The 16,969-nt window shown below is 36.8% G+C and overlaps 1 protein-coding gene across 4 annotated transcripts in view; it reads right to left on the bottom strand.

The window, feature by feature from the left end:
* fndc3a (fibronectin type III domain containing 3A) overlaps window positions 1-16,969 on the bottom strand; it is a 56,665-nt gene that overhangs the window by 30,388 nt on the left and 9,308 nt on the right. For 2 of the 4 annotated variants that reach the window (XM_008426371.2, XM_017308326.1), the window contains exon 3: window positions 3,614-3,689. In XM_008426371.2, the coding sequence (XP_008424593.1) occupies window positions 3,614-3,689 (76 nt within the window). Of the gene's footprint in view, window positions 1-3,613; window positions 3,690-5,117; window positions 5,250-5,565; window positions 6,309-16,969 lie in introns of those variants that run through there. The other 2 variants (XM_008426372.2, XM_008426370.2) reach the window with 2 other exon arrangements.

The raw sequence follows: 16,969 nt of genomic DNA, 5'->3' as shown, positions 1-16,969 counted from the left end.
GTTGCCGTCACAAAGCAAGCTCAATCTCTAACTACTGTGGAAAAGAAAATTACTCCCATCAGTATAAATGTGCAATGCATTTAACTCAAACACTTCTGCTCCAGCTTCCCAATACTATAATTATACCATATACCCTTTTTTATTATTATTTTACATTATGATAGATTAGAAGCACAATGTAAATTTTATGTGCTGAGAAACTGAACAACTTTTGCAGAACAGAGCGAAGGAAAACTTTTACAGATCAGTTTCTTTAGAGTTTACGAGACTTCAGAATTAGACTTGTAGGGTTTTCCTTCTTAGGGTATATTCACACCATCCTTGTTTATTTTTGCTTTAATTGAACTCTAGTTTGTTTCCCTAGAGAGTCTAGTTAATTTGGGGAAGTGTGAATGTGTAATAAAGCTCTGATGGAGGTTAAAAAAAAAGTGAAACCTGGCTCTCCTAAAAACCTAGGTCTTGGATTGGTTGAATTGAACTCCAATGCAGTTTGAATGAGTATGTGAATGCAAGTGTACTGGAGACTGTTTCAAAAGCAGGAAGCAGACTATAACAAAGCATTCTTGGCAAATGAAACCAAAGCACGCACGCGTGTTTAGTGCTAGCAGGAGAAATGACTTGTGCTAAATCCAGAAGTCATTCCATTTTCCTTTATTTTGTTGAGCTCAGAGTCTTCTTCCAAGGTTTTCATGCCATTTCTTTCAGGGATTCTTGGTGCAGCGCCACCACATGCAAGAGTGTAAACAGGTTTCTCAAAAGGTTTGGTTCGTTTTATGTGGCTTGCTTTTTGTGGAAGCGAACCACACCGATTGAAAATGTATCAAACGTTGCAATTTTGGTTCTCAATCGAACAGTCTACCAGTGAAAACACTCTTAAAGAGCAACCAGATAAGCAATAAACAAGTCTCCCTTCCATTACTAAGTCTCCCATTTTTACATCAACAACATTAAATCACATACTAAGGCTTTTTGACCAGAGGTTGTTGGGAAGCCCGACAGGCGGTCTTCGTTCTTTCACTTGGTCAATACAACATGCACATCAAGAATTGCTCCTGTTTTGGCTTAAGTATTAGAGTCAGACATACATTCAGTGTGTCGAGGATTAAAACATACCATCGTTAAGATGCTTAAAATAGTTTCTGACCCTGACCAAATTAAGTCATGTTGACAGAAACCAGCTTGCATTTCACAAGACAGATTCAAGGTTAATACTCAATGAAGTAAGAACAAATGTTATTTTCTATTAAACACCAGCAGCATCAGGCCAATAGTGTCTAAACTACAGATAAAACTATCCGTACATGAAGACCAGTAATCAGCTCAGTGGCAGCAGTCTTTAGTGTTGAAAGTACCAATTGGCACGCGTTATTTGAGACGGCACACCAGGGCACTCCCGATGGGAGTTCCCATTTAGACAAGAAATATTGTAGGGCTTTGATATTGCCAGATATCACAGCACAAGCACTTCTTGATACATGTGTAGACTTGTAAAAAGACTTAAATGTCAATTTTAAAAAGACTTAAACATAATTCGTTAAAAATGCATTCATTCATGTGTCATGTATGGTTAACTCATTATTTAAAAACATTATATAATTCCATTAAAATGTGTTGCATAATATTTTTTTAAGATGCACCATTTTCTCTAATGGCTCAAATCATAGGATGCAATTATCACAGTGTGCCGGCTCAGAGCTGAGACTTTATTGCTGCTAAGATTTTCATTTCTGTAAAAGAAAAAAGAAAAAGAAAAAAAACTTGCCTTATTGCATCCTGAGCACAGCTTTTCTAAAAGCCGTACAATAATCTGTACAACAGTGACTTTAGGACACAATGACTTTTGTAAAATAAAGATTGAGTAAAAAAATATTTACCACATCAGATTAGTGTTTGACAATTTACCAAAAGCATATCGTTTTTCCAACACATACAAGTCAATGTATCAGGATCAGCTGTTAATTTTTGGGCATTATTTGCTTCCTCCGGGGGAGGATGATTATTCAGATCAATTATCCATGTAATGCAGTCTGCTCTGCACAATCATACAGGCTTTGATGATAAACATAGCAGAATTATCACTTTTCACATAATAACAGAAAATGTAAAAGCTTTTAAAAGCAAATTAAGAACTGGAGACTCTACAAAATTCCTGCTGAGAAGAAAACATCAGATTTCAATATTATTGCTGAATCCTGTGTGTTGCAGGTTTTAGATGGAAGCATTTGCAACATATTTTGTTTTGCTTATGTTCCAATCACTCCATGAGCATCAATATCGCTTTACATCTACCTAAAGTAGGCATTAGCATATTGGGGAATAGGAAACCATCCGATTAAGTGTAACCGGTATCAAGATGTACCGAGATTTTAAAAAAATGATGGTGGTGGGGGCTGCCCTCTCACTTATAGGCTGTAACTGAGCTTAACATAACATTTTGTGTAGGTCTGATAAATAAGCAATACTTATTTCCATCTTATTGCCATTTGTTTCTGGAGGGGGACGAGAGGAAGTTGGTCATGTGGTATTTGTTTGGTCATGTGACACCGAAAGTGATGCAGTACATAATTGTGGAGAGTTTAAAGTGGAGAAGCAGAGAAGCAGTGGTGAAGTCAGCAAAAATAGTGAAAAATATGTAATATAAATAATAAATAGTTATCTGCTATAACAGAAACTTTCATATCGGATATCAATATTGGTCCAAATTTTTCATACGTGTGCATCCCTACTGGAAACACTATATTAGCAAGTGTGCTTAAGCATGCATCACAACATTAAATGAAAATGTACAGACAGCATTAATATCAACATACTATATCAGAAGCACTATGAATAAATGCTTGTTTTCTGTTTTAGACCTCATTTTCCTTCTTTGTGTAAATAATGAGAAAAGGTGCCAGTTTTTCTCAAGGATTTCACTGTTGAAGTTCTCATACTGGCTTAAATCCACCAGTGAACATGTTTCTCAACATGATTTATCTGATGCACAGATATTGTTGATTTTCAGTCATTTCCACTGTGGTACAAATGGTACAAATTCTTGCAGTCCTGATAAAAGTGTGAAAATGTGCAGCTCAGTTTATCTGAGAATAGTCTTTCCAGTTTCTTTGATAATTCAGTGCAACTGGTTGCTGCTTCATACTTTCTAATTATATATCTTTTGTTTGACAAGTAACAATGCAAATATAACACCCAGGCATAAAATTATGACCAGGATTGGTCACCCTGACTGGTCGGTGGCTATGTTGCACCACAAGAATGATAAAGGTTTATTGTTTTGAAACAAAAGAAAAGAGAAAACATACAATAAGTAATTAACTGCACTCAGCATTAGCTTGATGTCTACAGCGCTACACCACTGTTGTATTTAGCATCTTCTCTCTTGTTACTGGGTAAAGTACATGACTCATCATCGACATTTTGAAATTGCACAGAGGAATTAAGGAATGAAATTCACCCAGACATTCAATTTATGCTGAAGTGAATGTTCACCAAGATTATTGTGAACTAACTATTCAGAAGAACTATGTTTCTTCTTACATATTTTTATGTTACAGGCATGCAATAAAACGCTCAAATTTACATTGTAAATTACCAAAGACAACTGGTCTCTTACCTGTAATACATTGAAACTGACCATCCTCTCGTCGTATAGTGAAGGCCTCACCTGGGTTTACCTGCACCAGGATTACCTACAAAGAAACAAGACATTTAGTTTACAAATACAGAAAGTGTGATTTATTTCCCACATTTATAAAATTCATCATATCTGAGAATTCCCACCACGTTTGGTCTATAACTGAATCAATGGATATAGCATGTACTTTCTTGAGATCAGTAAAAATGTTATAATGCAGTCAGTGCGCCAGACCAATAAAAATAATGTAATTCCTTCATTTTGTTGGACTCAGAAGTATCACCTCTGTCAAAGAACCTTCATCATATTCCCATCTTTTATAGAGTAAAGAAGAGTAAATTAATGGAAATAACATCTTCAATAATTATTCATTATTGGACAACTAATAAATCCCAAACAGAAGAATTTGTGCCTCAACTTTATCTCTCAAACGGGTGTTAAAGGTATTTTCCGGCACATATCGCCATTTATAGCACAATCAAGTAACTGTTACCTTCAGTTGTTATAAAATGTATCCAATACTTTGAAATTGGCCTGTCCCTTTAAGAACTTCCACACCTCCATCATTCATTAAAGTGTTAAAAGCTAGATGATGATTGTCATTTTCTTTTGCTTTGTTATCAAAATTACTCACTGTCCCTGAAAATTTTTTATATTTGAATATAAATAATGTATATTTATCTGGTGGTTAAATGTAAAAAAAAAAAAAAAAAAAAAGCCCTTTATAATGTATGCTGTTGGTTGTTTGTAGATTGAAAATGCTGGGAGTTCATAGATTTAAGGCCTTTAGTAGGGGTGGAAGAAATATGATGATCACAGATAAAAGACAAATTCTCCAAGTGAAACACAAACTGCTTGCCAAGACAGTAATGCACAGATTATTTTTTTAAAAATATGAGTAAATAAATAAGTTTTACTTAAAATAAGGTCTTAAGACATTTAAGTATTTGAATGGATATCAGGTAAAAGTTCGGAATATGCTTTGAAATTAAATCCTTAATATTCAGTTTGATTCACTGCTATCTCCTCCATTAGGCACTACAACACTGCATTTTCCTTTGCTTTATTCCTTTTAAAAAGAATAGAAAAATCTTAGTCAAATTGGAAATGAAAGATCTGACTTCAGATAAAACCAGAAATCAGCATTGTAAAGCTCAATCCGTACACAAAGTCACAAAAAGCAAAGAAACTGAACAAGGAAAATCAATCAAAAAATCTCAGCTCCACGCAGCTATAAATGTCATATCACTCTTCAGTCAAAGCTCCATCACATTCACTGTGAGAAACGAAACCATGCAATTTGACTCATGCAAATGACCAGGACGGGCACCCAGATACAATTTTATTAGACATAACCCTTTTGATTAAACATAAAAAATACATCCACAAAAGATATCCTTCAATTAGCTTTTCTTTGTAAAGTCATGTATATGCATAACAAGGCTTTTGTTGCCTGGCGCTGTGTGTGGGCGCTCGTTGGTACCTCACTCTTGTGGAAGTCGCGATCATAGAATCTACACTCCTCTGGCAAAGGGCTTTGTCTGTGGTTGTCTTCAAACACTGAAATCATCAGCACCTCCATCTCTGACACTGCTCCCATTCATGTGTTCAGGGACGATAGGAAGGAGCCTTTTGACTGCCACACACCGAGTCTCAAACGGTCATACAAACCCACACAAAGCAGCGTCAGCAGTGTGTGTAGTGCGATGGTGGGAGGGGCGAGGAAGTCTAATTCAATCAGAGTCTGAGCGCTTCATTCAGGAACATGTGTGCGATTCTTGCTTGCTTTAATTACTTAGATATAAATGCAACAAAAAATTAAAACTGACCTCGTTTTCAACCGGAAGTTACAGTTAAAATCAATTTTTAAAAAAAGGAGAAAGATTGTTTCTATAAAAAAAAAAAAAAAAAAAAATCTTACAGCTACTTACTGTTCCCCGCATTGCTTTCCCTCATTCAAGCATCACTATTCACGCCGTCAAAGACAGGAAAATATGCTTCAGGGTCTACCAGACCCTCCAGAACTTCACCCGGGGATCACATGGCCTGCGACGCTAACGCATCTGGCCAAGCTCATCTTTTGCGATCTTCACTTTCATCTACTCCTGGTACTCAGTCCAGGAAGAAACCGAAAAAAAAAAAACACCCTGGAGGCTCGGTTTCCTGCGCTGGATGAAGCCCTTTATGTAAAGCGTAGCGTGAAACTCATGGTTGCTCAGCTTGGCTCAGCTGCATCTGCTCCAACCGCGGCACACGCTGCAGCAGCCTCCCTGCTGCAAGTATCCACAGCAACCCTTTCAACAATCCACAGCGACGTCTTTACCAGAACGGATTGAGGAACCTTATCAGTGCTGGCCACTCTTCGGAAGAGGAAGAGACGGCAAGATGAGCCCAAGAGGAGAGGATGAAGAAGGAGAAAGACTTTTCACTTTGCTATTCTGTTTTCTTCTTTGCCTCTTTCACAGACTACGCGCCAGCTCAGCTAATGCCTGCTGTGCTCCTTAACGTGCCTCATTTCAATAGCATTCCATCAGGGTGTAATCACAGCACTGCTGAGCCAGTAAAGGTATAAGGGGTCCATGGCGTGGGGAGTCCATTGTTCTGTCTTTTTTCACAACAACAACAACAATTGCATGAGAGAGCTGAGCAACCCACGCAGCTTCTGAGGCTGAAAAATATGACTACGCTATAGTCCCTCTGCCTCGCTCTCTCCTGACTCTCCCTCCCCCTCACACTTCCCCCTGGCTTGCGCTCTCTCTCTCTCTCTCTTTCTCTCTCTCTCTCTCTCATTCACAGAGTGGCATGCTTACATCCTCCTAACGCTCCTGATCGATTCAGAGTCGAGGTGGAGTTGCAGAACTCCGCTGCTTGTGACAGCTGCAGCCTTGAGTTTCTCAAACGTCTTCAAAGATCGTAAAGCAGCACGCTATCCGTCAAAACAAAGGAGTTATTTGGATAGTTACGGCGCATGCAGCTTGAAAGTGCTTAGTTCCTCAACATCTGCCCTCATTTACTGTGAATGGACGGGATCTTAAAGTGACAGTGTTGATCACCTGATCAGTGTTTGTCAAGTTGGCATGTACCCTGCGTCAATGATACTGCTGAATGAAAGGTGCACAAAACTGTTCTACAAAATGACATTAGTTTGTTTTACTGCTGAGACAACGAATAATACTGATTGATGCAATTACAGAAAAGAAAAGCGAGAAATAGAAACCCGTAAGCAGTAGCGCTTGGAGGGTAAAAGGACCTCGGGGAAATATAGTCAGATTAATTATGGAAGAGGAATGTTAACAGTTTGCACAGTAGACCCATTCACAAGACTTTAAATAGTGTTCAATACATTTACAATCTAATTTGGTAAATAATCTCAGAATTTACTTAATACATTGCCATGTACTAATACCCTTTAACACACTGCTATATTACCCAGTATCTTAGGTGATGAGCTAAAACAAAGTGGTGGATAATTTGGAGGAAGTTAAATTACTTTTTTATAGAAATAAGAAATGTGTGATTTTTATTAGCTACCACAGGAAATTTCTCTCATTGATCGTCTTCTTTTCCAACCATTGAACAGATTGGCAAAGGAGTTCATATTCCCAAAGGGCCACAAAAAATGGTAACTATCGTGGATTAAAAACATTAGTGAACAAAATTTTTTTAAGTTTACTTGAAATTTGCATATATTTGCATTGGAGCTGCACAATAAAATCTGACCCATTGTAACTTTAGCTGTCACTTTAAATTTACTTAACATGAATCATTTAAGAAAACATTAAAAAAGTTAGCAAGATTTTACTTTTCATCATAGATTAATTTGATAATTTAAATTCAAGTTGCAATTCCTCAAACAAGTCTGAATAAACCATTAACTTTTGCACAAAAAAAAAAAAACCTAATGTCTCCATTCTCCTTTTGCCCCCTTCTTTTATTGGCCTGAGCCAAAAAATTTTAGGGTAACTTGGTGCACTGCTGGAAGATTGTATTAGACTGCTTGTGCAGCAAAATGGTATAAATGTGTCCTCAAAATAAATAAATAAAACATATTTAAAATAAGAATATGCACAATCACAAGCAGAATTAACATTTCATGCCTACACCTACTTATACCGTTGTCACAATTTTACCCCTGACAGATGTGCTCCTTCACCTTCTAATGTGTTCTGTGACAAACCACCAGCACTTCCAGAGCAACTACATGGAGCTGAGCGTTAATTACACACAGGTGGACTAAATCCATAAATAGTTTGGATGACAAATTCCTGACAAAACAAATACAGCACACACTTTTCAGATTTTTACTTGTAAACAATTCATTTATTTTCCACTGCACAATTATTAAATGCTTTTATTTCGCTCTAGCTCGTAAAATCCCAATAAAACACATACAACAACCACAAACTTGAATAGCAAAATATAAAACACCCATTTCAAAGCATAAATATGGAGGCTGTGGGCGGTTGTTATTTTAGACTACTCATTTATACAGGGTTTTTTGGTTTTTAAGTCAAGCAAGATCAAAAGTGGAACTTAAGTAATCCATCAGGTTACACATGTTATATCTAAAATATATTGATGCTATATTGAATAACTACGTGTTTTCCTCCGTTTCTACAAGTAACCCCAACAGGGTGCAGATCTGTTTACTTAGTGTTGCAACATTTCAAGACAAATCTACCAACATTTTATTCTCTATGTTATGCATCAGCAAATCAAAAAGTATATGCAAGAAAAAGAGCATACAATATATGCTTTTGTTATTTTATTTTCTTACTTATTTTGGATTAGATCAGACAGACACACTACACTGACTGTGGATTTTTAATCACGAGTCTCACGAGAGAACCTGTTAGTATCTATAAACAAGAAGTTCATTGCTCTGGACCACCAAAGAGAGAAAGTAAAAAAAAATAATAATAAAAAAAGAAGAAACAGTGTTCCGACTGTTAAATACCAAGTCTGGTTTAATGCCAAAGACCACAACGGAATCAGCACTTGAATTAAATCTCTGGAAATGACCCTTGTCTAATTTGTTCCCTTAGTTTTTGAATGTGTGTGTTTGCCTTTAACCATTTTTACCCAAGTCAAACCCCCCACTAACACTCACATACCACTTTACCTCTCACTGTAATTATAAAATCTTCAATGAGCACTTAGTAGCACTTGAAATAAATTCTGCAGTTTTTATGGAAATTTATTAGCTGCTGTTTACACTGGAAGGTGGCATTTCAAAAAACACACAGGAAGAACAATATTCAAACAAACACACTACCTTTGAAAGGAAAAACTGTATGGCTACACCAGGTTTAGATTTCCCCTAAGAGGCGAGTTACAGGAGTTGCCCGGGCATGTCCAGCATACCGTCCAGAAGACGAACCTGAAAGGTGCAGCAACACCACTGCTAGTTGCTTTATGATAAGCATAAATGTAAATGCATAAACATCTGAACACCTGGACTGGAAAACAGGAAAGTATGACTTTCTATGCGAAAAGAAGAAGAAAAAAAAGCTCAAGAAAACTACTGCTAAATTAAGCAAGCACCATTTCTACATTTTTGCAATTATCAAGATGAACTATTACTAACATAACTATTTTGGAGCAGTACAAATAATCACAACTTTCCTGTTTTAGTTATGAATTACATAATCTCATACATGAAAACATTGGTGTTACCATGTATGTTATTAGGTCATGGCTGTTCGCTAATCTTGGACATGTGCTTTGGAAGATTATTAAGTAGCTAAAGAGAATTATTGTCCTTATTAAAATTGAAAGCAATCTAACAAAAAACGTGTCACCTGTGGATGTATTTTTAGACAAAATACATGCACCTCTCTACAATTTTCTTGAAATCTAAATCAATATCAGCCTACTCTTATGAGGACCAAAACAACTACCTGATTTATTAAAGTATTGTCTGGCAAGTCATTTTAAAATAAATTAAAATGCCCCATCAATTGGCCAAAGGTCAGATTTGGCCAATTCTCTGCTAATGGTGTATGACTGGTCAAATACTGAAAAATGTGATCCCCAAAATAATTTTATTCTTTAACATCAAAAAGAAAGGGACATATAATCATCCCTATGATTTCATCCTAGTCTTCAGGACAAACCTGCTCAATTAAAATTTTAAAGATCTCATACAGAAGAAATGTCCCTTCAGCAGTTTAAGAGGTGTTCAGAAGACAAAAAAGTAGAAAAACAGAACAAGAAAAAAACGATAGCAAATCATTTATATCTTCGCAGATAGGGGAAGTTCCCCTCCAGATAACTGCAGTTGGCAAACACAAGCTAACCGTTTACAGCCCCTTTCAAGCTGAAACAAAACTGCCAAGTACTTGAACTTTTAGTATTTTCTCGAATGATGACTTAACTTGTACAGAAAATAGGTTAAGATTCTGCAAAGCTAATTTCACAAGATTTACACAGACAACCAAGTACTGAGATTCAGACTCATGAACACATTCAATTAATTTTTTTTTTAGCTTAGAATGGAAAAAGTCTAGCCAAAAACGTCTAGATTGCATTGTCCAAAGGCTAATTCTTATTCTCCACACTGCAGAGATTTGCATCCAAGTATAACTTTTATGCAAAGAGTGCGAGGATCAGTTAACACACAGTGTCATCCAGGTGGCCACTGCCATGTTTTAATACCCCTGAGGATGGGCCTGTTCTCTGCTCATGACAGTTAGCTCTGACGTTTCTCAGCCACCGGTGACTCAGAGTTCGGGTTTCTCACTATTTGTTCCTCCTAATTGTTTACTGTGCGTTGATGCAGCGTAGCAGCTGGGTGGACAGGAAACGAGAGCCAAATGACACAGGGAAAATCCTGCCAGGGTCGGAACTAACCAGGAACCGACGCAATCTCCCTGCAGCTGATGGCGTATACTTACGTGTGCAGGGATGATTCAAAGCAATTTGATAATCCTTAACCCTGCAGGATCCCCTGGACGTGTTACACATGGGAACAGGTAGAACATTTGGGGCAAAAATCTCTAGTAGTTGGTCCAACCATTTTATTTATTTATTTTTTATTAATACAAAAGTATTAATTTGACACAGCATTTTGTAATTTTTTTTAGCAGAAAGATATTAAACATAGTCAATGAGCAGTATCTCATGGTAACTTTATTCACATATTTAGTCAAAGCTAAAGTAAAGATGTAGTAAAATAAAGTGAAGCTGATAAGAAATTAAACATTTTATAGCAATCTTGTGGTACATTGTGATAACGATAAAAGTGGCGATAAGAGCAATTTATTACTTCTTCTTTAGGTAGCTGTATGGGTGTAGCTCCAACTCCAGCAATTATAGCCCCACAAACAGAAGTACTGCTCTGAAAAAAACATTCCCAATTGTAACATGTTTCTTTGGCATACCAGTCACATAATGAAGCGTGATTTACATAGTGAAAGTGCAAACAGTTCCTTCATTTAATCATATTTTTAAACTTATTTTTTATTGATCTTTTTATAGAAAATGGATGGAGATAATGGTAAAAGGAATTCCGACAATACAGATAGTTTTAGGTGGTTTTTAAATTTTAATTGGAATTTATCCTTATAACAATAAATCCAAATTATCATGATAAGTAAGTTATCATGATATATAATAATTGATGAGATAAATGCCCACCCTTGAGTGCAATAAGCAAATACTTTGGTGTTTTTTGAAGAAAGAAGATGCCGTTAGTTGTTATCAGCATCAGTGAGCTGTTGGAAGTGATGCCAAAGGAACCACAAAAGCTTCCGTTAATATGTTCAATGGAGGCATGTCAACTGTTCATTCAGGTTGCTTCTATTAAACAGGGACAAAGACATCAGTAAATATTTAGAAGGTGGATTGTTTTACCGCAAAGATGCTCAGTTTTATGCTTCTGAGCTTTTAACCTCTGTGACCAGGGCATGCAAGATTTTAAAAAAAGCTGGCAGCCTTTTGGAAATCTGAGTCAAGGTAAGTCAATCTAATAACTTAAGAGAATCGGAGCTTTGTCTCTGATTCAGCAGTGTGCTAAAGGGATATCTTGCAGGGCTTTTTGGCATCTAGATAAGCACAGATCAGCTCTGTTTCCAGATCCATAAAACTTGGACGTCTAAGCACTATAGGAAAAGCTGGACTAGATTATTTCATAATCAATAAAGACTTTTTGAATTATCTTTATTTCCTAATAAAATGCAATAATAATAAAAAAGTAGGAGTTTGGCATTTGAATAGAAAACAGTTAAGAAATATGGAACTACTTTAAAACTCTATTCTAATAAGGAAATAAAACTTGGGAAATTGTTCTTTATTTTTTATATAAAAATGTTTTTTTATTCCAATGTTCTCTAACCAACTCAAATACCAAAATGATCAAACCTGACATACAGAACGTGAATTGTTAACGCGAATATGCATCAACAAGTGTGCTCATCTACGTGTCCTTGAGCCCTATACATTACAATTTGTAAGGTGCGTACTCATTTAAGTGCATCTTAAATGAGTACTACCAACCAACTACTAAAGAAGTTGGAATATTTTGGCACCGATTGAGTTTGTGCATTCCACCTACAACATGCTAGTGAGGATAGCAGTGGAAGATACTTAAAAACCTGTTCACTTTGATTCACCATGTCTGGTGTCTCGTTTCTTCGCAACGAGAAAATCTGACCTGGTTGTACATTTGTGAATTTTTGACACAAACAAACTGAAGTAAGCATTTTACCACCATTACAGAAATTGGATGGAGTGTCTAAAACATTCCTTTTTCACAGCAGCTAAGCTGATATGGTTTGCTTTACTGACTTAAACAAGGTGCCCTAAACCCTGCTGAGTCACAAATTACCCTCCTCCTTGCAACAGTTGACAAACAGTGGGCTCACCCCCGCCATTGCAGATGATTCAGAGGCCTACCAGGAGACAAGAAGAGTGGGTTGCATATTTGTCACAACATCTCAAGCCCTCTGGTCACTTGTAAAGGGAACGCGTCCAGGGTTCTGTCTCGTCTGTCTGGTTACCACGTACAAGGCCGGTGCTAAATACAGCTAAATTAAGAGTCAGGTCTCACTATCCCACTGTAACATTAGCCCACACATAATGCGTAGCCACAAGCAGAGTAAACATTTATGACTGTGTTCTTTGCCTAGCTCAAGTCACGATATGTTGCGTTTACTCACAACTGAGCGAAAAAACATGTCTATATATATTTGGTCGTAAATGTCACCTCACTTTGTGCAGATTTTGTTTAAACTAAGAAGGTGTTAAAGTTCATTAATATCCCATCCGAGTATTCACTGTTTTTTGTAATCCATCAATCATAGTCCATTTGAAAGGACTTTTAAACAGATTCTGTTTGATAAGAAGCCAACAACATGAGGCAACACAAATGTGTTTTCAGGCAGTAAGCAAAGTCCTAAAATACATCAAAAGAGGAGAACAAAAAAAAAACAAGCATAAAAGTTTTAAAACGTTAAATCTAGGCACCAACAAATTAGAGTAATGAACAAAATGGGAGAAAATATACATATCCATCAGCACAGCCAACCGCTAAGTGCTAAAGCCATTAGTGAGGCTTAAACATTGACAGAAGCAGACCGATTCATCTGTTACCTATTTAGCTCCAAACCAAAACGGCAAGCGCAGGAAAAACCAAAGGGGGGGGGCAGGAAGCAGTGATTCATCCTGTAGCCAAAGTCATCTCTTAAAAGGAATCATCTCAGGTAATGACCCCAAGACAAGAGCTTCCTTTCTGACTCAGAATAATTGGTCCAATGGAGCGTTAATATCAAAGCCAAAGATTTGGATTAAAAAAAAAAACAAAAAACACAAGTACAAAGAATATTCTGTCCTCCCTGCTTCTATAACTAAAAGGTCAGAAACCAAGGGGGTCAGCTATCGCAGTGAATTCACTTCACTGTCGCCACCGTCTTGCCTCATTCCGTCAGGGCCCAGACCCCTCCTGTAATCCCTGCTCCTCACTCTCCAGCCGTCATGATATTTACGCACCTTATCAGACAAACAGCACGCCTACGTTACATTCAATTCCCAGAAAGAAAATGGCTGAAAGGTTAAACATAAACATTGCAAATGTGCTTTTTTTTATTATCCTCTTGCATAGTAAAATATTAAGGTTTAGCAGTACTGACAAAATTTTACATATTCAGTTCATGTGAACAATTAATTCAAAATTACTACTGATTATTATGTCTATAACAGTGTTATCAATACAGCTTATTCATGTTGAAAACATAAGCTAATTGCCACACAAGTTTTCAACAAAATCTTTATTGCCGAGGTAAAAAATGGATTACTAAACTGACTACTTAGTTTTAGGGTCTTTATTTGTTATGACATCAAAGCAGAAAGACTAACATTTTTTTGTCCTTATAGAACAATTCACAAATCTTATGTTTTCCTAATACCAGGAAAAGATTAAACTTCAGTATGATTGCTAAATATTGTGATGGATATACTGATTATAATTAACAAATGTTAGTAGAGGTGCACTGATTGTAGATTTCTGGTCGATCACCAATCTTAAAACCAGTGGTGCCTATAGTCGGTCCTTGAGGGCCGGCATCCTACATGTTTTAGTTCTTTCCCTAGTTTAACGCACCTGGATCCAATGATGGCTCATTAGAAGGCCTAAGAAGAACATTGACATGCTGAAAAGGTTGTTATACCACCAGGGAGAGAACTAAAGCATGCAGAATGCCGGCCCTCCAGGACCGATTTTGAGCACCACTGCTTTAAATGCTTGACCTGCCGATTACGTTTTTGACCGATACTGATGTTTTTGTCTGAAAAGTTGTTAAACACGGCAATGCAGTTGCTAAGTTGGCAACAGTGGGGTAACTACTGCACCATGCAGTTAATGTGCGGCATCTGGTGGGCAGCTCTGTCAGGTAACCCTCTCTCACAGCAGAGCAAAAGGGGACCGTGGCTGATTTTCAAACCTTTCCAGAGGTATATAAAAATCAGTGAATAACATTGGTTTTGTCATGCCAGTATCAGCGAATCGCAGATCTCCCAAAATTAAGAACATTGGGTCTCATTATCAGCGTACTCATATTTTACTCGACCCTCTCTCTGATCATCACAAACACCCTATAACTCACAATGAGTTTTAGCATCCCATTCACTATAATCTACAGTATCTAAACAGACCTAAGAAACTAGAAAACTGCATTTTGACATTTTCTCCAGCTCCACTTTAAAACTGTATGAAGTCCAGAGTCTATTCTCTTTTAGTCCAGCTTTAGACGATGCAACAACATTAATAGCGAACAAAGGCTTGGAATATTAAAAGTCACAATAAGAAAGTGAAGTTTACGAGATACTTTATTCAACAGTACAAAATATAGATGTGTCAAGTGAAAACCAAAGAGCAACCAATACAGAGCTCAAAACCTAGATGTGTGACTCACATGGTGCCCTTAAAGCAGGACACCGTAAAACAGGATGTTGTATACTTTATTAGGCTGTCTTAAGTATCGATTTCAACATCACCAGTGGGATAAGCAAACCCTGCCTGCAAACCTGTCGCAACCATGAGCAAACTGAACATGCCACTGTTGGTTAAAAGAAAAAGAAAAAACGTTGGTATGGCAATATAGGAAAAGGTCTAAACGATTCCTTTTTCTTTTTTCAATATGTCGCTACACACCGAGCTACACGGGAAGGATTTAAGTGGAGGTATTAGGAAAAACAAAAATAATCCCCTTAAAAAAACCTTTCAAAAGGAATTCCAATGCAGACCAATAGCATGTTCAAATATACCACCTTTATTGAAAACCCTCAAACATCAAAACTCATTATATAGATTCACAAGCATGTGTCTTAATTAGAATAGGATCTTTGGTATTTATATTTTTTAACAGCTATCAACCTTTACACATTTAGGTGTTTGTGAAGGAGTACAAGAATAAGGTTGGACAGCATAATAATCCACTGTTTTTGATCAAAGGAACGCATATCAACGTTGGTCTTGAACAATTAAAACAACCGAACATTGCTAAATACTGGAGGGAATACACAAAATATTCTGAGGACAGTTTTCCCTTGGAACAACTTTGGGACGTGGAGACCTTTCATCTGCATTACTTTAGCAATCTGTCCTGAAGGTCCACTCTCTGACCTCACGACTCTCCTCAACCACCAGCTATTACCTGGATGGCTACAGGAGGAATAAACGTCTGCAAACAGTGTTGTCAGGATCAGCAGTGCTGTTCTTATCTGAAATGAATGAACTCCTGTCAGAAACACTTTAAAGATTAGTTAAAAGGTTTGATAAACTCCTTGCTTAAACTTTTCTGGGTGAAAAAAAAATCTCAAGCTAAAATATCGATCAGCGTACATCAGAATGCTGTATTTGGGTGAGTGCTTTTATTTTCCAACACACAATTTAATTTTAGCATTTTTGGAGGTGACTGGACATCAATGGTCAGAAGATTATAATGAAAAATGCATTACATGAGTCATGTCTATATTTGAAATCTTATGCAGTGAAATGAGTGCAGATTAATAAAGGTGTGTGAAGAAGCTGACAGCTAGCATCAAGCTTTTTATAATCTAATGCTGTTTCATGGGTTAAAATATAATTTATATTTAGTGTGTGTTCCTTACCAGTCATATGCATGGCACACTAGGCTACCTAATTAAGCTTTTTAACAGTTTGCAGCAAAAATATCTCCAGAAACATGAATTGAGGAGATGCCAACACTGATAATTCACTAAGTCACAGGGTCTCTGTATAACATCTGCCAAGACGCACTCCTTTTTAAAAAAAAAATCCAGGTAAGTGCCATGCCACATGACTGTAATATTATGAATACAAAATGAAATACGTCAAGCTGTATGAATGAATCATTTGCAACCCTCTAATCTGATTTATAAATGAATAAAGTCTGTTTCATGGTACATGATCAACCAACCAACTGGTGTAGCATTTAGTTTTGTAACGAGAATAAGTGAGCATGTGAAGGAAGAATGAAAAAGCTAGCAAACACACATGTAGGTGATTAAGAACTGAGGTGATTAAGAACTGAGCTGAAGTGTATTTGAGAATCTAGATAATGTTTTTTTTTTACAACTAATTGCCCAACCCAGTTGCCTAGTTACAAATTACACTCAATAACCACTAAAGAGTGCCTACAGTAACCAGGTAACCACATATAAATAAATAAACTGCATCTTTACAGTGACTATTACTTTACATAGTCAGTAATGATTGATCAAACAGGATAGTGCTACATAAAAACTAATGGCATAATTTATTTGTCTGATATCAGGTCCTGGGTTTCAAAGTGTGTTCATTCTTTTTTTTTTATCCCAAATGTTTTGTTTAGGAACTAT

Source organism: Poecilia reticulata, linkage group LG13 (genome assembly GCF_000633615.1).
Source record: "Poecilia reticulata strain Guanapo linkage group LG13, Guppy_female_1.0+MT, whole genome shotgun sequence".
NCBI lineage: Eukaryota > Metazoa > Chordata > Actinopteri > Cyprinodontiformes > Poeciliidae > Poecilia > Poecilia reticulata.
This window is presented reverse-complemented; position numbering and strand designations above follow the sequence as displayed.